This window comes from Rhinoderma darwinii, chromosome 1 (assembly GCF_050947455.1).
Source record: "Rhinoderma darwinii isolate aRhiDar2 chromosome 1, aRhiDar2.hap1, whole genome shotgun sequence".
Taxonomy (NCBI): Eukaryota; Metazoa; Chordata; class Amphibia; order Anura; family Rhinodermatidae; genus Rhinoderma; species Rhinoderma darwinii.
The window spans coordinates 34,563,079-34,584,959 of record NC_134687.1 but is presented as its reverse complement, the minus strand read 5'-3'; the positions used below and the strand labels follow the sequence as shown (position 1 = coordinate 34,584,959).

Genomic DNA, 21,881 nt, shown 5'->3' with positions numbered 1-21,881 from the left:
GCGTGCAGGGCGCCCGTCAGCAGCTATCAGCTATTTTGATACAGCTGCATCGCCCAGCGGAACATTTTGCAGACCGCCCGGGACATCGGTGAGAAACCGGGACTGTCCCGCCGGATCCGGGACGGTTGGGAGATATGCCTATATCCTTGTTAAAAGTCTTTCAGAGAGTTGCAGCACTCTTGAAATTGCTAAGATATTGGGGCGTGATCACAAAACCATCAAATGTTTCGTTGCAAATAGTCAACAGAGTCGCAAGAAATGTGTTGAGAAAAGAAAAACGCAAATTAACTGCCAAATATTTGAGAAGAATCAAAACGTGAAGCGACCAGGAACCCGTTATCCTCCAGTGCTGTCATATTCTAGAACTGCAACCTCGCTGGAGTGTCCAGAAGTACAAGGTGTTCAGTGCTCAGAGACATGGCCAAGGTAAGGAAGCCTGAAACCCGACCACCACTGAGCAAGACCCAGAAGATGAAACGTCAAGACTGGACCAAGAAATATCTGAAGACAGATTTTTAAAGGTTTTATGGACTGATGAGATGAGAGTGACTCTTGACGTACCAGATGGATGGGCCCGTGGCTGGATCAGTAAGGGGCACAGAGCTCCACTTCGACTCAGATGCCAGCAAGGTGGAGGTGGGGTACTGCTATGGGCTGGTATTATTAAAGATGAGCTAGTTGGACCTTGTGGTGTTGAAGATGGACTTAAATTCAACTCCCAAACCTACCGCCAGTTTTTAGAAGACACTTTCATCAAGCAGTGGTACAGGGAAAAGTCTGCATCTTCCAAGAAAATCATGATTTTTATGTAGGACAATGCACCATCGCATGCATGGAAGTACTCCACTGCATGGCGAGCCAATAAAGGCCTTAAGGGTATGTTCACACGTAGTCAACAAAAACGTCTGAAAATCCAGAGCTGTTTTCAAGGGAAAACAGACCCTGCTTTTCAGACGTTTTTTTACCAACTCGCATTTTTCGCGGCGTTTTTCGCGCCGTTTTTTACGTCCGTTTTTGGAGCTGTTTTCATTGGAGTCTATGAGAAAACAGCTCCAAAAACGTCCAAAGAAGTGTCCTGCACTTCTTTTGACGAGGCTGTAATTTTACGCGTCGTCGTTTGACAGCTGTCAAACGACGACGCGTAAATAACAGGTCATCTGCACAGTACGTCGGCAAACCCATTCAAATGAATGGGCAGATGTTTGCCGACGTATTGGAGCCGTATTTTCAGACGTAAAACGAGGCATAATACGCCTCGTATACGTCTGAAATTTGGCCGTGTGAACATACCCTAAAGATGAAAGAAAAATGACATGACCCCTTCCTCATCTGACCTAAACCCTATTGAGAACTTGTGGGCCCTTATTAAAGGAAAGGTGTCGCGAAAAAAATAAAATAATTTATAGCAATTTGCTTTTAGTGTTTTATTAAAATAAATTGTATTTATTTGCGTGTTTGTGTTTTACTTTTTTTTTTTTTCTAACTTTTTCTCCACTATGGGGGCTGCCATTTTTTTTTTAATCTCTGTATGTGTCGATTAACGACACATACAGAGATGGAATACGGCACATACATCCCCATAGAGAATGCAAACGGGAGCCGTTCCATCCACTATAGCGTACGCCGCCTGTGTGGGAACGGGGCATGCACACAGTCCAAATGGAAGGTCTTCGGCCGAGCGACATCCGGCGCCATTTTCTTGTGGACCGGAAGCCGCGGCTGGACAGTAAGATGACTACTTCCGGTCGCGGCTTCCGGACATATGATTAGAAGCAAGTGGAGGGAGCAGACGGACCAGAGGCAGCGGCGGCGGCAGGAACAGGTAAGTTATTTCTGTGTATGTACGTGTTTTAGTGTGTGATTACCCCTGTATGTAAGCCTACTACACGGTGTATTCGCTCAAAAAATGGCGGCACACAGTGTAGGAGGTTTGAACATTCAACCCCCTCCTTTCTCCTGGCACTAGCCAGGATAAAGGAGGGGGGATTCTGTGAGCTCACTAGAGCGTGTGTGTTTACATCAAATTTGCAGCATAAAGCAATGTGGTTGCTTTACCACATGCCAATTCTGCAATTTTGGGAATTGCTCCATCTAGTGACCAGCACTGGGAAATGTTATAAATTAGAATCTAATTTATAATATTTCCTGACTCGTGAAAAAATGTAAAAAATTCGAACAATGTTTAATCATTTATACACTAACTGTTTAACTAAAGAAAAAAAATTATTTTTTTTCTAGCGACACATTCCCTTTAACACATGCCAATGCTGCAATTTTGGGAATTGCTCCCTCTAGTGACCAACACAGGGAAATGTTATAAATTAGAATCTAATTTATAATATATCCTGACTTCTGAAAAAATGTAAAAAAAACTTAGAACAATTTCTAATCATGTATATAATAACTGTCTAACTAAAAAAAAAACGGAAGATTTAGGGTGTGTTCACACGATTAACAAAATCCGTAAAATGACAGCTCGTCTGCACAGAACATCGTAAGACCCATTGCAAGCAATGGGCAGATGTTTGCCGACGTATTGGAGCCGTCTTTTCAGGTGTAATTCGAGGTGTAAAACGCCTCCATTATGCCTGAAAAGAGGTCGTGTGCACATACCCTTACTGTGAAGGAAAACAGTGCACCTCTCTGATCAGTGTCTGGGAGGTTGTGGTTGCTGCTGCACAAAAAGTTGATCGTAAACAGGAAAATGACAGACCCATGGATCAAATGTTTATTTGTAAATATTGAGTTGTTTGTTTATTGTTATTCTCACTTTAACCCCTAGGCGCACCAGGACGCAACTGTACGTCCATGTGGCCAGTGTCTTAAGGCACAGGGACATAGTTACTGCGTGGAACCGGGAGGCCAGCTGTCCCTGACAGCTGACACTCCACTGTATGCCGATCAGCGGCTTATTTCCGCTGATTTCAGCAATTAACCCCTTGATTGCGATCTATAGAAATCACCGCATTCAGGGGTTTCTAGCTCATCGGCAGACCTCACGATGAAATCGTGAGGTTTGCAGATGGCTAGCATGGCGATCGGAGGCCAAGTAATGGCCTCCGTGTCTGCCATGTACGGAAGCCTATCAGGATCAGCCTCCTGATGGACTTCCTGTAAGAGTGACAGGACGTCACTGCCGTTCGCGATGCACACTGTCGATGACAGTGTCTGTGACAGTGTCGGCGACAGTGTGCATCGGGAACCAGGAGGTCAGCTGTCCCTAATTTCGTCAATTAACCAGTTACATGCGGGGCTCGATTGCGATCTCCGCATGTACAGGGTTTGTAGCACATCAGCAGCCCCCATGCAATTGTGCTGATGCTTGTGATGGCACCCGGGGGCCAGGCAACGGCCTCCGGGTCTGCCATGTATGGAAGCCTATGAGGATCAGCCTCTGCTGATCCTCGTAGACCAACTGTCAGAGTGACTGTGACGTCACACTGACAATTGGAATACGTTACACTACCTAGGTAGTGTAATGTATTCTAGCAGCGATCAGAGCTGCAGGTCAAAAAAAGAAACTGTCAAAAGTAAAGAAAAAAAAGTTAATAAAAATGTTTTACAAAAGTGTAAAAATAAAAGATTTTTTTTTCCTATAATAAGTCTCTTATTAAAGGGAAAAAATTCAACCGTTAAAAAACAGTACACATATTTGGTATCACCGCGTTCGTAACGACCAAATCTATAAAACTATAATGTTATTTTTACCGCACGGTGAACGCTGCAAAAAAAAAAAAAACTAAAAACAATGCCAGAAGCACTATTTTTTGGTCACCACTTCTCCCAAAATATAGAATAAAAAGTGATCGAAAAGTCGCATGTACCCGAAAATAGTATCAATAAAAACTACAACCCGTCCCGCAAAAAACAAGCCCTTACACCGCTTTTTCGACTGAAAAATAAAAAAAGTTACGGCTCTCAGAATATGGTGACACAGAAAATAAATTATTTTATAAAGAAGTGATTTTATTGTGCAAACGCTGCAAAACATAAAAAAACTATATACATATGGTATCGCAGTAATAGTACCGACCCGCAGAATAAAGTTAAATTGTCATTTATAGCGCATTATGAACGCCGTAAGAAATAAAGAATTTAAAACGCCAAAAATCACTGTTTTTGGCCACCAAAACTCTAAATAAAATGTAATAAAAAGTGATCAAAAATGTACATGTACCAAAAAAGGGTACCAATAAAAACTACAGCTCGTCCTGCCAAAAATAAGCCCTCACACCGCTCAATTCATGGAAAAATAAAAAAAAGTTATGGCGTTTGGAAGGCGGGGAGTGAAAAACTAAAATGGAAAAGGAAAAAAGGATCAGTCCTGCAAAGGTTAATTAATTTCTATTAAAAAAATAAATTATTACCACATGTGGGGTATTGTCGTACTCAGGAGAGATTGCGCTACAAATTTAGGGCGGCTTTTTCTCCTTTATCCCTTGTGAAAATGAAAAAAATTCAACATTTTAGTGGACAAAAATGTTTATATTCATTTTCACGGCCTAATTCTACTAAATTCTGCAAAAGACCTGTGAGGTATAAATGCTTACTAAACCCCTAGAAAAATTCCTTGAGGAGTAGTTTCCAAAATGGGGTCACTTTTGGGGTGTTTCCACAATTTTGTTCCCTCCAGGGGGTTGGAATCGCGACACGGCACTAAAAATCAATCCAGCAAAATCTGCGCTCCAAAATCCAAATGGCGCTCCCTCCCTTCTGAGCACTGCCGTGGGTCCAAACAGCAGTTTATTACCACATATGGGGTATTTCCGTAATTGGGAGAAGATGCTTTACAAATGTTGGGGTGCATTTTCTTCTTTATTCCTTGTAAATATTAAAACTGTATGTTATTTCAGAAAAAAAAGTAGATTTTCATTTTCACAGACTAACTCCAATAAATATAGCAAAATACGTGTGGGGTCAAAATGCTAACTATACCCCTAGATAAATTCCTTGAGGGGTCTAGTTTCCAAAATGGGGTCACTTTTGGGGGGTTTCCACTGTTTTGGCACTACAAGACCTCTTCAAACTCGACATGGTGCCTAAAATATAATCTAAAAATAAGCAGGCCCCAAAATCCTCTAGGTGCTCCTTTGCTTCTGAGGCCGGTGTTTCGGTCCATTAGGACACTAGGGCCACATGTGGGATATTCCTAAAAACTACAGGACCTGGGCCATAAATATTGAGTTGTATTTCTCTGGTAAAACCTTCTGTGTTACACAATTTTTTTTATTACGAATGAATTTCGGCAAAAATAAATAAATAAGAGAAATTTGTAAATTTCCCCTCTACATTGCTTTATTTCCTGTGAAACGCCTAAAGGGTTCAAATACTTTCTGAATGCTGTTTTGAATACTTTGAGAGGTGCAGTTTTTAAAATGGGGTGATTTATTGGGGGATTCTAATATATAAGGCCCTCAAAGCCACTTCAGAACTGAACTGGTCCCTGAAAAAATAGCCTTTTGAAATTTTCTTGAAAATGTGAGAAATTGCTGCTAAAGTTCTAACCCTTGTAATGTCCTAGAAAAATAAAAGGACGTTCAAAAAACGATGCAAATATAAAGTAGACATATAGGAAATGTTAACTAGTAACTATTTTGTGTGGTATAACTAACTATCTGTTATACAAGCAGAAACAATCAAAATGAGAAAAATGCACATTATTGCAAATTTTCTCTAAATTTTGGTGCTTTTCACGAATAAATATTGAATGTATCGACCAAATTTTTCCACTATCATAAAGTACAATATGTCACGAGAAAACAATCTCAGAATCGCTTGGATAGGTAAAAGCATTCCAGAGTTATTACCACATAAAGTGACACGTCAGATTTGAAAAAAAAATCGGCTATGCCACAAGGCCAAAACAAGCTGCGTCCTAAAGGGGTTAACAGATAAATATAAACAAGTGAGGGTCTGTTCACATCAATGTTGCCCTTCCGCTGAGGGGTTCTGTCGGAGGTTTCCATTGTGTTAACCTCTCAACGGAAAGGCACACTGAAACCTAAGCTTCCGTTTCCCCACCATTGATATCAGTGGTGACGGATACATTGCTAAAGGTTTCGGTTTGTCACCGTTGTGAACGGGTTCCGTTGTTTTAACGGAATCTATAGTGCAGTCGACTGCGCTATTGATTCCGTTAAAAACTACGAAACCCTATAAAGCGCTGTGGAATATGTCTGCAATATATAAGTTACAGAAATAAATATATCAAGAGCACGAATAGGTCTTCTGATAGTTTGCTACAATGTATCAGCGCAGGAAAAAAGTACCAATGGAGTTCAGACTGTTGATCTCACAAATTCTTAGGCTCTGTTCACATCTGCGCATTTGTGGTAGGAAAAAAAAAAGCTGGACATATTAGCACAGCATGCTGCGCTATTTTGTCAGAGAAAACAACGGACACCATGACGGATACCAGACAGAACCCTTTAACATCAATGGGTTGCATTGGGCATGTTGAAGTCCGTCATGAAATGGATCCTGAGCAGAGCAACGGAAACACCAAAAGCATATGTGAACGAAGCCTTAACAAAAATGTCCCTATTAATTGACAGCAAACAGAGATCTTGAAAATAAAGTCAAGAATTGAAAAAAATGCAAGCAATGAAAGCGTCTGAACGCGGCCTATCAGGTGCGGTATTAGCAAGTTCTTTCATTTCAGAAGATTTTATATTTCGGTACTAGCAGGGAACCTCCACAATGAAGGCGGTGTACACACTGGCGTTAGTCCCTCTGTTTTTACAGGTTCCATAAAGACTAAGACATCTTGGTTTTGAAACGGATACTAACAGGAGACACGTTATTACATTTTCTAGATGACCCAATATACACAGTGTTTAACCCTTTCAGGACCTTCTTACCCAGAGCAAAAATTCCACCTTTTGTACAGCTGCATTTTAAAGCCTTGTTCACACAGTGCAGATTTGCTGCAGATTTTGCATGCATTCCTTAAGCCAAAACCAGAATTTGATCCAGGAAAGCAGACCCATAAGCAGACAAACATTACTTCTGTTTTTGTTCTATTCCTGGTGTTGGCTTAAAAAAAATACATGCAAAAACTGCAGCAAATCTGCATTGTGTGAACAAGGTGAATTTTTTTTTCGTTTCTTACTCTCCCCCAAAATGTTTTACTTATTTTTTTGCAGGACACACAGGGCTTTCTTATCGTTTAAAATGGGAGCGGATCGTAATGAATTTTGTCAGAAAGAGGAAAAAATTGTTTTTCCCAATTTTTAATGCTCAGTTTGAAGGTTATTTAATGAATAATAATTATCCCAAAAATGAATCCTTGAATTCTCCCATGCGTAGTGGTGTTGAATATGTGTACATTGTGTAACGTACGATGCCGCTATAGCGCCGAGAACAAAAACCCTATTTTATCTTTAGATGTATTTCTCTCCGCTGTAGATGCAGCATCTGTACGTGGGTGATACTTTAGTGAAGGGGCGAATTATTTTATGCTTGGCGTAACATACATTCTGCCTGACAGGAATGTATTAATGCCTGAGCACCTGCCCCCATGCAATACTCATTTATGTAATGCAGAATGTCGAACATTGGCGCGTGTGGGATTGGAGAAGAGTGCAGTTATTTTAGGGAAGAGGACTTTTTTATTTTTTTACTTTTTTCCTTCATTTTACTTTTTGTTTTTTATTTTTTATTGTATTTAATTTTAATCAATTAATAATTGTTTACTCTATTGGCACCGGCTAGCGGGGAAAACTTTATCTAGGTGTCCCTTGCTATCCCCCAATACAGATCACGGATATCAGTGATCTAATGGTAAGGGTATGTTCACATGCAAACTCAAAAAGTCTAAAAATATGGAGCAGTTTTCAAGGGAAACAGCTCCTGATTTTCAGAAGTTTTTTAAGCCACACGCGATTTTCACAGACGTTTTTGGCGCTGTTTTCAATAGTCAATGAAAAACGCCTCCAAAAACTTCCCAAGAAGTGTCCTGCACTTCTTTTTCGTGGCCGTTTTTTTACGCGGCCGTTTTTCAAAGCGACCAAGTAAAAAACGGCCCATCGGAACAGAACGCCGTTTTTCCCATTGAAATCAATGGCCAGATGTTTGGAGGCGTTCTGCTTCAGACTTTTCGGGCGTTTACGGCCCGAAAAACGTCCGAAAATAAGCCGTGTGAACATACCCTCACAGGCCATTATGTTACCAGTGATTTGTAAGCAGACATGCACAGAAGACACAGATTGTGTCTCCTCTGCATGCTTACAAGCCCTCTCTGCACGGGGAATCCCTGTGACATCAATCAATACTGAGGTCACTGGCTTACATTGCAACCGCCCAAATGCAGAAGCAATGACTCAATATGAGCTCTGTGTTCATGGGTTTTATTTGTGACCAGGAACGGATTATTTCAATTCCCTGTCACAGTAGAGGATCGGGCGGTCAGTGTGAGAGTCTGATCCTGCAGATGGCACTGTGTGCAGGAGCGGACAGTGCCGTCTAAGGCCCCATGCACACGACCGTCAAATTTGTCCGTAATTACGGTCCGTAATTATGGACCCATTCATTTCTATGGCCGTCGGACACCTTCCCGTATATCGACAGGATGGTGTCAGTGCCATAGAACCCTTTCATAAAAAATAAAGCATATCCTATTTTTTTTATTTTACGGACCCATACTTTATAATGGGAGCACGGTCCGCAAATGCGGATGACTGTCCGCAGCCGGCCGTGCCCGTAATAACTGACCTAATTATGGACACGGTCGTGTGCATGGGGCCTGACATAGCATGTCAATTATGGCCTTCTGACACAGGTACCATGCCATTAGTCTGTTAATTTATGTGGTGGGGGAGGGAAGTGGTTAATCAAAGTTTTGCACATAGTAAATCCAACAGGACTAAGCTAATTGGATACACAGTTGAATTATAGGATGATGATTGCCATGAAGCCTCCATTATCCAGTCCTCGCCACACCAACAACTGGGCGTTACCATTCCCTTTGTCAATGTGGTGTGCCCCTACAACTGACGATGTCCAATCAGGAGGTATCAGACTATCTATGGAGACACAACCTTGACAAGGAGAATGGAAGCACCCAGTTGACAATTTATTCATACATTTCCAGGAGGAATAACAGAGGAACATCACAATGCAGAGTCCTAAAAAAAAAGAAAATGCTCCAGAATTGTTATTTCATGGGGAATACAGTATTTACCAAAGCAGACATTTCAGGAGAGGGGACAGGTCCTCCTTAGGAGGGTAAAAACGAATGAATAAAATCTTCTTGCGCGGACAATAATGCTTTTATATAAAACAATGTAAAAATAGAAGTACTCAGGATTAAAGTAAAAATGGTGCATGTACAAGTCACTGTAACAACCCTAGAGATAATACAAGGACATTAGACGTAGAGGTTTACCCTAGAACATCTATATGTGCACTGTATGTGGCGGTTCACCTTCCCTTAACCTACGTTTATATATTAAAGTGCTGCATAACCAGCAATACACTAATACAGACCCATCATGGGAATTACTTATTTTATAAGCCGGAGCAATCTGATAATTCAGCTGTGGGAGAAAAAAAAAATCATTTCTATTGTGGCAAAAAAATAAATAAAAATCTCTCCATGGGTTTATTATTAAGATGTGTTTGTTTGAATAAATTAGGCGCATCTCAGGCCGTCTGTGCGCCAGAGAGTGAAATCTACACCAGCTACCAGCCCAGGGACTCCGGTCATTTCTGAACATAATAAATATTGGACGTTTCCTAAAAGAAGGCCTTATTCACACGAGCGTATTTACCGTCCGTGTGCTGTCCATTTTTTTTTCACGGACACCACACGGACCTATGAAAATCAATGGGGCTATTCAGACATGCATTGTTTTTCCCGCAGTGTGTGTCCGTTGCGTAAAACTCACTGCATGTCCTATTTTGGTGTGTTTTTGCGCACCACGCAGCCCATTGAAGTCAATGAGTGCATGGAAAAAAAAATAGACAGCACACGGATGTCCATGAAAGAAATGATGATGAGAGGGGGGGGGGGGGGACACCTTTTTTTTTTTGCGGACGTAAAAAATGCGTGACATACACGCGTAAAAAACACAGATGTCACACGGAACTGCAACCATTAGAAGCACAGGTGGACGCGAGAGCTACAAGTATATTCAGCACTTACTTCAAACTGCTCTAGCTCCAGATACTATTCTTAGCTTTTCAGGAAGCCCTGTATATCAGGTCTAGCTGTGATCCAGCCTGAGTGACAGCCGTTAGTAGGAGGGACATATCAGATATATCCTTGGCTACTGAAATGCCTTCATACCAGTACGCATGAGATACGTCCTTGGCAGGCAAAGGGTTAAACGTGGAATTGTCATTCACATTTGCCAGAAGTCATTTTGTGACATTTCTGATCTGCCCCGGTCACCTGTAAGGGGATGTTCACACGGCAACGCCAATTACGTCTGAAATTACGGAGCGGTTTTCAGGCGAAAACAGCTCCTGAATTTCAGAAGTTTTTACAAGTGCACGCGTTTTTCGCGGCGTCTTTTACGAGCGTAATTGGAGCTGGTTTTCATTGGAGTCATTGAAAAACTGCTCCAATTACATCCCAAGAAGTGACATGCACTTCATTGAGGCGGGCGTCTTTTTACGTACCATCTTTTGACAGCGGCGCGTAAAAAAAAAAAGCCCATCTGCACAGGACACCGTAAGACCCATTGAATTTAATGGGCAGATGTTTGTAGACGGTTTGGAGCCGTATTTTAGGGTGTAATTCGAGGCGTAAAGCGCCTGAATTATATCCGTAAATAGGGCGTGTGAACATACCCTAAGTGCTATTAGGCTGGATTCACACGAGCATGTTCGGTCTGTAAAGGATGGAACGTATTTCAGCCGCAAGTACCGGACCGAACACAGTGCAGGGAGCCGGGCTCTTAGTATCATAGTTATGTACGACGCTAGGAGTCCCTGCCTCGCTGCGGGACAACTGTCCCGTACTGTAATCATGTTTTCAGTACCGGACAGTAGTTCCACGGAGAGGCAGGGACTCCTAGCGTCGTACATAAGTATGATGCTAGGAGGCCGGCTCCCTGCAGTGGGTTCGGTCCGGGACTTGCGCCAAAATACGTTCCATCCTTTACGGACCGGACATGCTTGTGTGAATCCAGCCTTAGTGTGAAGTGAAAGCGCCTAGAAGGAAAAACAGGTCAGCCACAAAGTGGTAGACCACGCAAACTCACGGAGCGCGCCCAACGTGTGCCGAAGCACGTGACGTGTAAAAAGGTCTCCTATACTGTTGTATTGCTCACTACAGAGATCTATACTTCTACACTAGCGCTAGAATTAACATTAGCACATGAGCTGTGCATTCGGAGCTTCATGAAATGGATTTCCATGGTCGCTGCACATAAGCCTAATATCACAATGCACAATGCCAAGCGTCAGCTGGAGTGGTGTAAAGCAGGTCGTCACTGGACTCCGGAGCAGTAAAAACATGTTCTCTGAACGGATGAATCACGTCTCACTATCTGGATTGCACAGTCCTGAACTCAATCGGTGTTCCAATTATTTCCAAAGCTGCTGGATGAGGTTGTCAGCCAGACCCTCTCCTCTAAAATTATTGTCTGACTTGACAAATACTCTTTGGGTTGAATGGACACAAATTCCCACAGACACACGGTAAAATATTGTGGAAAGTCTTGTCAGGAGAGTGGAGGCTGGTATAGGCAAAAAAGGGGGACCAACCCAATATTAACACACATGGTTTTGGAATGGGATGTTCATCAAGCTGATGATCCTTGATTTAAGCACTCGGGAAGATTTAACCCCATGTTTGCAACAAAAAGAACAGTTCTTACTTCTTAATCCCTAGTGCCATAGCGAGTGGCAAGGACCAAAATCAGCAGCAAGTATGTTCAAGAAAGGGAAAGGTTATCATTCTCATTGCTCTGTCCTCTGTCTTGCTTCATAGCAAGTACTATGCCTGTTGGGGTATGTGCACATGATAACTGCAATTACGTCTGAAATTACGGAGCGGTTTTCAGAAAAAAACAGCTCCTGAATTTCAGACATAATTGTATCTGCTCGCATTTTGCGGGGCGTCTTTTACGGACGTAATTTGGAGCTGTTCTTCATTGGAGTCAATGAAAAACGGCTCCAATTACGTCCCAAGAAGTGTCCTGCACTTCTTTTGACGAGGCTGTAATTTTACGTGCCGTCTTTTGACAGCCACGCGTAAAATGACAGGTCGTCGGCACAGTACATCGTAAAGCCCATTGAAAGTAATGGGCAGATGTTTGCCGACGTATTGGAGCTGTTTTTTCAGACGTAATTCGTGGCGTAAAACGCCTCCATTACGTCTGAAAATAGGTTGTGTGAACCCAGCCTTACCCTACGGCTATCTTCAAGCGGGGTAGATAAGCTGCATGAAAGTACACAACATATCTGCCCTGGCGGCAACAGGGAATTCTGGCCAAAAAAACGCACCAAATTGTTGTGCAGTTTTTCGCCCAGAACGTCCACTGCGGAAAACTGGACGTAAAAAAATACTTACGTGGCCATTGCGATGTATCCCTCTGCCGTCCTGAAGGCCGGCCTTCTGGGATGACGTTTCATCCCATGTGACTGCTGCAGCCTGTGATTGGCTACAGTGGTCACATTGGATGAAACGTCATTACAGGAGGCCGGCCTGGACAAAGAAGTACAAAATTCTGGGTAAGTATAAGATTATTATTTTTTCTGAGTTGTAATTTTTGCGGTGTCACATGTGGATGGCATTTGTTCAAATCTCATCCACTAAATTCGGTACAGAAAATCTGAAGTATTTACGCTGCGTGTGAACTTACCCTAATAGTTATGCTCATGGCATAGCCCATTCATGGTACAGATTGCGACGACTGGATGGAATATTTTATTTAAAGGAGAATCTCTCATAAAATCACCATAGGGCACTATCGGGATGGGGTTCTTTGGGCCCCCCAGAGGAAATGATTCTAGAGCCCACCCTCCATCTATCCAGAACATGTGCACATCCTCTCAGCTCTGTTTTCTGCAGCAGCAAATCTGGCCAAACATCTGCACCACAATTTGGTGCAGACTTTCAGTCGGAATTCCCTGCCGGTTTTACATGGGATACACTGGGGACTTTTCCGCTGCGCATCTGACCTGTGTAAACATACCCTTGATGTTTTCCTCCAGTATATGATATTTTCTGTATTTATTCAGCATTATAAATTTCTTATAGCTTCTCTGTGTATCTCAGTAATAGCGTCAAGCTAACGGCTACTTTTGCTCCTATGACAACATTATCTCAACGAGCACATGAAAGAGACAGACATTATAGAGAATCAAAGCCGTGCCGACACCTTCCCAACTTTCTCGATAAGTAACCGTGACAAACCTATTACTTTGTACTCTTGTCCTATTACGGAGCTGTCTCTTCCCATTACAACAGTGTATTTCAGGAGGAACCTGTCTGAATTGCAGTCTAATTCACCCAGATCCTTCCATACTCTTCCCTACATCATCTGCCATCATTCACACTTCTGAAGCCTTTCTTTTATGTAATTTTTTTTTCTGTTCCGAGTAATACATACCATCGAGCCCTCCCCAAGCCTTTAATAGAGATCCAGAAAAAATTCTGTGAAAGGCTAAGGAAGTTCTATGCCCTTATTGGGGCCCTTATCCTTTATCATTTGATGGCCCCCTACAGCACGTTTAATCTTTGGTTTTTCCAAGGGGATGTAAAGGGAAGGGCGGCAGACACACGAGGTGTGGGGTTGACAGTCTTAGGGCACTTGGCTTAGAGTTAGAAACTTATGTTGAGAACCAAAGAGAAAGCCCTTTTTATTTTTTTACTTCCCCCTATAATGTAGAGTAGATCCCTGCCAAGGTTGTACGTACCATGGCAGAAGACCATGCTTCACGGAGAGAGGGGGCTCAGCCCTGGTCGGTGTCATCCATTTTGCGAGAACCAGCTCTCCAGAGATACTGCATTGTTAGCAAACAAGGGGGTAGGAAATTGGCCCATGGATCACCCAAAGGGTGTGGAGAGGAACAGAAACATAAGGGTGGCAAAACCCGGCAATATTTAATTTTTGCAGCGAGTCCCCCTCTCTCCTATGCAACCAGTTCAACATAATCTTAAAGGATTATTCCCATCCCAAAAAATAATGGAATATCGCTAGGATATGCCATTACTTTGCGATTAGTGGGGGTCCGAGCAATGGGTGGGGTTTGATGTAGCGCTGCATCCCCTTCTAATTTTTTTCTTGTACGGCAGCACTCCCAGCATATCGGTTGTTCAGGGTACTGCCTCACCGTTCTTTCAATCTCAGGATCGGTGGGGTTCTGGCAGTTGGACCTCCACCGATCGCAAAGTGATAGCATATCCTAGCAATATGACATCACTTTGTGTTATAGGATTATTACATAGATAGCCAGGAGATATGCAGAGATTATATCATCCACATGGTGAATAATAAAAATCTGGGTAATTCTAGGGACATAAATATATCTGATAATATGCGAGACAAAAACAAAATGCATAGAAACGTCTTCTATGAAACATAACCCCCTGTTACATGAGCAGACCCCTGGTGCCTCTTATGCGGACACGTCTCGACCCTTGAAGATAAAGCTTTTGTCCATAGCTACCCATTACGGGATTCTTTTTGTAAGGCGCATTGGAAATTTGACTCATTTCATAAATAAGCCCAAATAATTTATAATAATTTATTTTGAAATGATGAGAGTCTTACCTCGTATCCTGTTTGTAATATTCAGCATTCGTTTAATAGGTGAGAAGATCCCATGCTCCTTGTGGTGGTCATACCCAGGTCTGTGCTAAAATATAATAACATAAATGTAAGTATACGCCACAACTAGTCCCCAGTCACATCACTGAAATGTTCCAAGCAGCAGGAGGCAGTGACCTGTAAACTCGTATGGTGTGTTGGTGAGGACAGGACTGTGTGACGGGGCAGTGTCAATGTAATTAGATGCATAGAAAAATGGAGAAAATGGACTGAAAGTTGGGTATTGTAAGGAACAGGACTTCACACAGCACAGAGTATTTCAGCAGATGAGTGTGCTAATCTACTTGGAAGAAGTGAGCGGGCCACTCAAGTCATTATACTGGTGAAGACAATGGCAGCGTCATGAGGAGAGGAGGGAACGTTATATTAGACTGGTCATTATAGTTGAGATCAAATCTTTAAAGGAACCTGTCAGTAGGTCTTAACCGCGGGCAGCATGGTATGGTGACAGGTGCCCCTAGTGAGAAGCGTTTGATGGGCGGCTCCTCTCAGGTTTCTGTCCGCCCAACTCAGCTTGATTCATAGGTCAGATGCCGTATTATATGCCGGCCACTCTAAGGCTAAGTTCACACGGAGTATTTTGGGGGAGGAATATCTGCCTCAAAGCTCCAAACGGAATTTTGAGGCAGATATTCCTCCCCCAAAATACTCCGTGTGAATAGCAATTATCGCGCCGTTTTTCGCCCGCGGCCATTGAGCGCCGCGGGCATAAAACACGCTTTCTCCTGCCTCCCATTGAAGTCAATGGGAGGTCAGACGCGGAAGCGCCCGAAGATAGGGCATGTCGCTTCTTTTTCCCGCGAGGCAGTTTTACTGCTCGCGGGAAAAAGACGCCGACGCCTCCCATTGAAATCAATGGGAGGCGTTCTTGGGCCGTTTCTGCCGAGTTTTGCGACGCGGTTTCCGCGTCAAAAAACTCGGCAAAAGACCCCGTGTGAACATAGCCTAACATGGCAGTACTCCATTTTGGCTCATAGAGGGGGATCTTGTGCAGGGGACCCCAACTCTAAAAGATCATGTGGAATGCTGAAAAACCTCACACTAATGGCTGAGATCAGAGTGAACTCCAATCCTGAACGTTTATTCACTTTGATGCTGCAGTCAATAGTGACCGCAGCATCTAAACAGTTAGAAAGAGGAGGGCAGCTCTCTCTGTCAGGCCATCGGCCTCCCCCATCGGCGGTTATGGGGGGCCAATGGTTGTCATGGCAGCCTGAGGATCAAATGAAGGCCCCCAGGTCTGATATCATTCTGCTAGAGGCAGGGCTTTATAGGAGCCACTAAAAAATTCAATACACTGCGATACATGTTACGGCTTCTGGAAGACAAAAACTAAAATATGGCTGCGGTGCCAAGGGGTCAAGTTTAAGAACTTTTCCCATCTCCACAAGCGATGGCATATTGCTAGAATATACCATTACTTGCTCAGTGGTTGGCAGTCCGAAGCAACACTGGACACGGTGATGGAGCCACACTTTCCACAGAGCGCCACTGCCCCTTTATTGCATCAGTGGGTGTTCCACCGCTGAGATATTTTGCCCAGTGGCGTAGCTATAGGGGTCGCAGCGGTCGCATTTGCGACCGGGCCCCTAAGCCTGGGGGGCCCACGGGCCCCCGTTGCCATACAGCATGTTTTCTAACTAAATCCTCTGTGCCGTGAAGCCGGCACTTCCGGGTTACGGTCACATGGTACACTTAGTGTACCATGTGACCGTGTTGTCACGTGACACGGCTTCCAGACAGAGCAGAAGAGTCGGTGCGGAGGGCTCCAGGTAAGCTGCAGTGTAATGTAATGTATTGTGTTGTAACGTTATGTATTGTAATGTAATGTAATGTAATGTATGTGATGCCTTGTAATGTATTGTGTTGTATGCGGTGGAGAGGGGGGGAGCGTTAAATCGCAGCCCCCCCTCTTCCACCGCAAACTGCACAATACAGTATAGTACACATGAGTGTATGAGAGCGGGGCTGCGGCTGTGTAATACAGTCACTGCCCCGCTCCTGAGTCCTGACATGTGCGCGCCGTCAGGATGATGTGATGCAGCCGGCGCTGCACTAATGAGCGTCGGCACTGAAGACAGAACATGGTGGGCGCGCTACAAAACACCCCCATGTTCTGTCCTCAATGCCTGAACCGCCGCTCATTAGTGCAGCGCCGGCCTCATTTCCTCATGCTGACCACGCTCGCACTTATATCAGGAGCGGGGCAATGGCTGTATTACACAGCTGCAGCCCCGCTCTATAACGGCGGAGATCAGAGAAACCGCTCATCTCCGCCGCTATTCTCCTGAATGCTGCGATCAAAGCTGACTGCAGCATTCAGGGGAAAATGAGCAGGGGGGATTCCCCTGGATCGCGTCACAGGGAATTCCTGTGACGCGATTAAGGGACATACCATATATGGGCAGACAGCCCAGGGTCTGTTGAAGGACCCCAGGGCTGTCCTACCATATTTCCTGTTAGGGCATACTGAGGTATGTCTTAACAACTGCCTGTGTACTATCCGTACACAGGCTAATGTACTGGCTTATAGCTATAGGCCAGTACATTGAAGTTTAAAAATAAAATAAAAACAAAACAAAGTAATGTTAAATAAAAAAAATATACATACACCTTTTTTATAATAAACATTAAAATAAGTCTCAATACATAAAACATACACATAATCGGTATTGGCGCGCCCGTAATAACCTGCACAACTATTTTTTTGCATCATTTATGATGTGTACTCTGTAAAAAAAATAAAATAAAAATTGCTTTCTATCACTTAGGCCCCATTCACACGACCGTGCCCGCAATCAGGGCCCGCGATTGCGGGCACGGCCGGCCGCCGACTGCCACCCGCATTTTCTGGCTGTGCTCCCATACAAAGTATGGGAGAACGGCCCGCAAAATGCAAAAGGACGGACATGTTCCATAATTTCCGGAATATTTCTACGGCACGGACACCCATCCGTAGCGCTACGGAAATGTGTCCGCGCTCAATGAAAGTGAATGGAGGTTATTTACGGTCGTGTGCATGGGGCCTAATTGTGAGGCACAAGGTGCGATGATGAATTTAACCTCCATGTGCCTCACATTAATAGTAATTAACCCCATCATGTACCTTACACATTAACCCATTATGACTGAGAAACATGATGAGGTTAATTACTATTAATGTGAGGCACATTCAAAATTCATCACACCTCGTGCCTCACATCAGAAAATGGAAGAACTTTTTTTTAATTTTTTATTACTGTTGGCAAAGTAAAGGAAGTATCGGTATCGAAGTCCAAATTTTGGTATCGTGACATCCCTACACTGTGGGTCGCGTCCCCCTGGGGGTTCATGAGTCACTCACCGAGGTCCCGGTTCCAATCAATGCTGGAGCAAGGAGCTGACATCTCCTTGATCCAGCATTCCCTGTGCCGTGAGCGGCTCAACGCAGGCAGGCGGGATGTAGCGACATCATCGCGCCTGCCTGTGCTGAGTCACTCATAGTACACAACGGAGGAGGCGAAGGATCCTCAACTCGACGTGGGAACGGGGATAGGTAAGTAATTATGCACATATGGGGGCATTATACTGTATGGGGGGGCTGATATTGCGGGGGGGGGCATTATACTGTATGGGGGGCTGATATGGGGAGCATTATACGGTATGGGGCTATTATGGGGGGGCAGTATACGTTATGGGGCATTATACTGTGTGGGGGCAGCTATGGGAGCATTAACTGTGTGGGGGCATTATACTATGGGGGCTGTTGGGCAAGGCGTCTGGGCATAGGAGCGCGAAGGGGTCTGATGATGATGGTGGTGCTGGGGAGGGGTAGGGGGGCCCAAGCTGAATTCTTGCACCCGGGCCCATGAGCCTTTAGCTACGCCCCTGATTTTGCCATTACCTGCTGAGTGGAGAGCCCCTTTAAAAGGTGAAGAGCGAGGAGTAAAATGGAATTGCAATGTCTTTCTCCAAGTCGATTTCATCTTGAAAAGAATATAATACTTGTAACTAGATAATAGACACTTGTAGTATAAGGGCCATTAAAAAAAAATAACTTTTTGATTAAAAGGAGCCCGAGGAAAGAGTTTATTGAAATGTAGAAATTGGCACCATGAGAGGAAAGTCTAGATTTGCTTTTTTGTTTGTTTTTATTGCATTCCTATTTTTACTTGTGCCACGTGAGAATATGTGTATCATCCTTTTTATTGTGAAACATATTAGACAACTTCACACCCACTGAATGTCAATTAAAGTCCTAAGGTTTTTTGTTTCATAAGGGGGTTTTCCTACTTTTACAAAACATGTTCTGTGGTTATAAAAATGCTAAAATAATAAACTTTTCTATAGACTGTCTGACTCCCTGCTGTTTCCACATCACTGATCCCGGCTATCCTCGCCGTTCCTTGTTGACAATTCTACATGACATCACAGAGACTGTCTGACTCCCTGCTGTCCTTACATCACTGATCCCGGCTATCCTCGCCGTTCCTTGTTGACAATTCTACATGATATCACAGAGACTGTCTGACTCCCTGCTGTCCTTACATCACTGATCCCGGCTATCCTCGCCGTTCCTTGTTGACAATTCTACATGACATCACAGAGACTGTCTGACTCCCTGCTGTCCTTACATCACTGATCACGGCTATCCTCACCGTCACTTCTTGACAATTCTACATGACATCACAGAGACTGTCTGACTCCCTGCTGTCCTTACATCACTGATCCCGGCTATCCTCGCCGTTCCTTGTTGACAATTCTACATGACATCACAGAGACTGTCTGACTCCCTGCTGTCCTTCCATCACTGATCACGGCTATCCTCGCCGTCACTTGTTGACAATTCTACATGACATCACAGAGACTTGTCACCATGGAGCAGCAGACCAGCAGCACGGGATTAGTGGAGACTTTATAAAATGAGTGTATTGAAAAGTTTTATATTTTATGCCCATAGAACTCTATTTGTAGAAGTTGGAAAACAACTTTCGCATTTAGGTCAGGTTTTTGTGACGTGAGGCCAGATGCACTAGTAGTCAATAGGAGAATGAGGTTCTCCAAAGAATTAATCAACGGACGTATGCAAAAATGATGGTGTTAAAAAGCCGCAAATTATGGTGCACGCCAATAATTTGCGACCTTTGCCGTTTTACACCACCTCTGAAACTAAATAAATAAATAAATAGTGTGTGGGGTTTACCTTAAGTCCATTCACAACCAAACAAATTCATTATAAATTACAACAGAATCTGGTGTAAATTATAGCGGAAATCTACGCCAGTTTACAGTTGGTGTAGATTTCCCTTTCTGGCCCACGAACGGCTAGAGATAAATTGGACGAAACTCACTCCAATGCTCTTTAGGCCTTATTCACACGAACGTGTTTCACGTCCGTGATAAGCACGTGAAAATCACGCGCGTCGCACGGACCTATGTTAGTCAATGGGGCCGTTCAGACAGTCCGTGATTTTCACGCAGCCTGTGTCCGCTGCGTAAAACTTACGACATGGCCGTTTTTCGCACATCACGCACCCATTGAAGTCAATGGGTGCGTGAAAATCACGCGTAGCACTTCTATGTGTCGCGCGTGATTCACACAACAGTAGATAAAGAAATGAAGGAAAAAATAAAAGCACCTCCTTAATTTCTTTTTCTAAACATCAAAACCGCGTGTCATAAGGATGGCATATGCGTGAAAATCACGCAGCCACGAAGAAAAACACTGATGACACAACTGCGTTTTTTCGTGTGAATAAGGCCTTAGATTGGACGGTGTTGCAAACGCCGTTCTTAATCACCCTCAATGTATTTTTGTTTTTTTCAATTTTTTTGGCCCTGGGTGCTGCAGGCTCTAGGGAAGGCATATAGAGGGAATATGTCTCAATTTTAACAAAAATTGCACCATAAACTTCAATAACCTGTGTGACCCGGACTTTAATGGTGTAACCATGTGTGTGTGTGGGGGGGAAACCTGAATCATATTCTCTATTTGATCATAGTGCCCACACCCACGTGCACGGTCATTACCCGAATCCAGCTATTACGCCTGCATTGGGTTACAGAATATAAGTTTTAAAAATTCAAGCGTACACCTCCCCCAGGCCATACATATGACATGTTGCCTGCATACATATCATATCAAAGATAGAAAAGTCATTCCTTGCAACCCACTTTTTGCCTGGCCCACTTTGGGCCTAGCTGCTGTAATTTTTGCCTGTATACGAAAATTTGCATTTGCAGAGGCCACATACACTGGGGGAAGGAAATGCACTTAAACTAAAATGGGACCTTTGTTCTCAGACGAAAGAGACATCAGATGTTTTACAATATGCGCATATTTGTCATCACTATACACCGGATACTCACTAGATGATTCATTTATGGGGTACATTTTCTTTTTGAACCAACTGTATTTAGTACAGATAACAAGGGGAATCTCTATTTTATTCCTAGTTTTGCCCATTGTTCCTAATATGAGATTTAAAAAAAATAAAAAATAATTGAAAACATTTTGGAAGTAGGATTTAACAATATATGTAAAACGTTCAACTTTACAACGCAGAATTTTAAAACATGAAATTTTGTCTTTTGAAGTTTTATCACGAAGATTTATAAAACATTCCAGGCATGAAAGAGTTAGGAATAATATGGTCTACAAAATACAAAAAATTAACGTCCCTATGTTTTACCGCCACGACGGGCCAAGACCCCAGGAATAATATATAGAGAACATAACTCCATGCACTCACCACTGCACTGTAGATCTGGCCAACGTCAAACAGCAAGAGACAGAGCCACGTGAAGTGGCCGGCAGCCTCCATGCTGTGTCCTCGCCTCCTGTAAGTGACAGCGTTTGCTGTTGGGTTCAGCTAAAGTAAATACAAGGCTGATGGTCAAATGGTCATCTTGGTGTTTTGCAAGCAGCTGTGATTTCCTGCTGTTCCCTCTCTGAGCACATGAAAGGCAAAGGGAAAAAAATTTGCATTTAATTATTAACCACTGATCTGGTGGGAAATATTGTGAGCAGTGCAAAAAACAACTAAGGCCAGCGCTACACTGAGACTTTTTATAGTGTTACATGATTGATTTTAACTATTGAGCTATGGCTGAATTCCA

At 43.4% G+C, this 21,881-nt stretch overlaps 1 protein-coding gene across 2 annotated transcripts in view; it reads right to left on the bottom strand.

The window, feature by feature from the left end:
* Window positions 1-21,714, bottom strand: part of HGFAC (HGF activator) — a 69,532-nt gene extending 47,818 nt beyond the window's left edge. The window contains exons 1-2 of one of the 2 annotated variants that reach the window (XM_075857450.1): window positions 21,515-21,714; window positions 14,727-14,811 (exon numbers count right to left, since the gene is read on the bottom strand). In XM_075857450.1, the coding sequence (XP_075713565.1) occupies window positions 14,727-14,811; window positions 21,515-21,586 (157 nt within the window). In that variant the 5' untranslated portion in view covers window positions 21,587-21,714. Of the gene's footprint in view, window positions 1-14,726; window positions 14,812-19,138; window positions 19,237-21,514 lie in introns of those variants that run through there. The other variant, XM_075857461.1, reaches the window with a different exon arrangement.
* Between the last annotated feature and the right edge of the window lie 167 nt (window positions 21,715-21,881).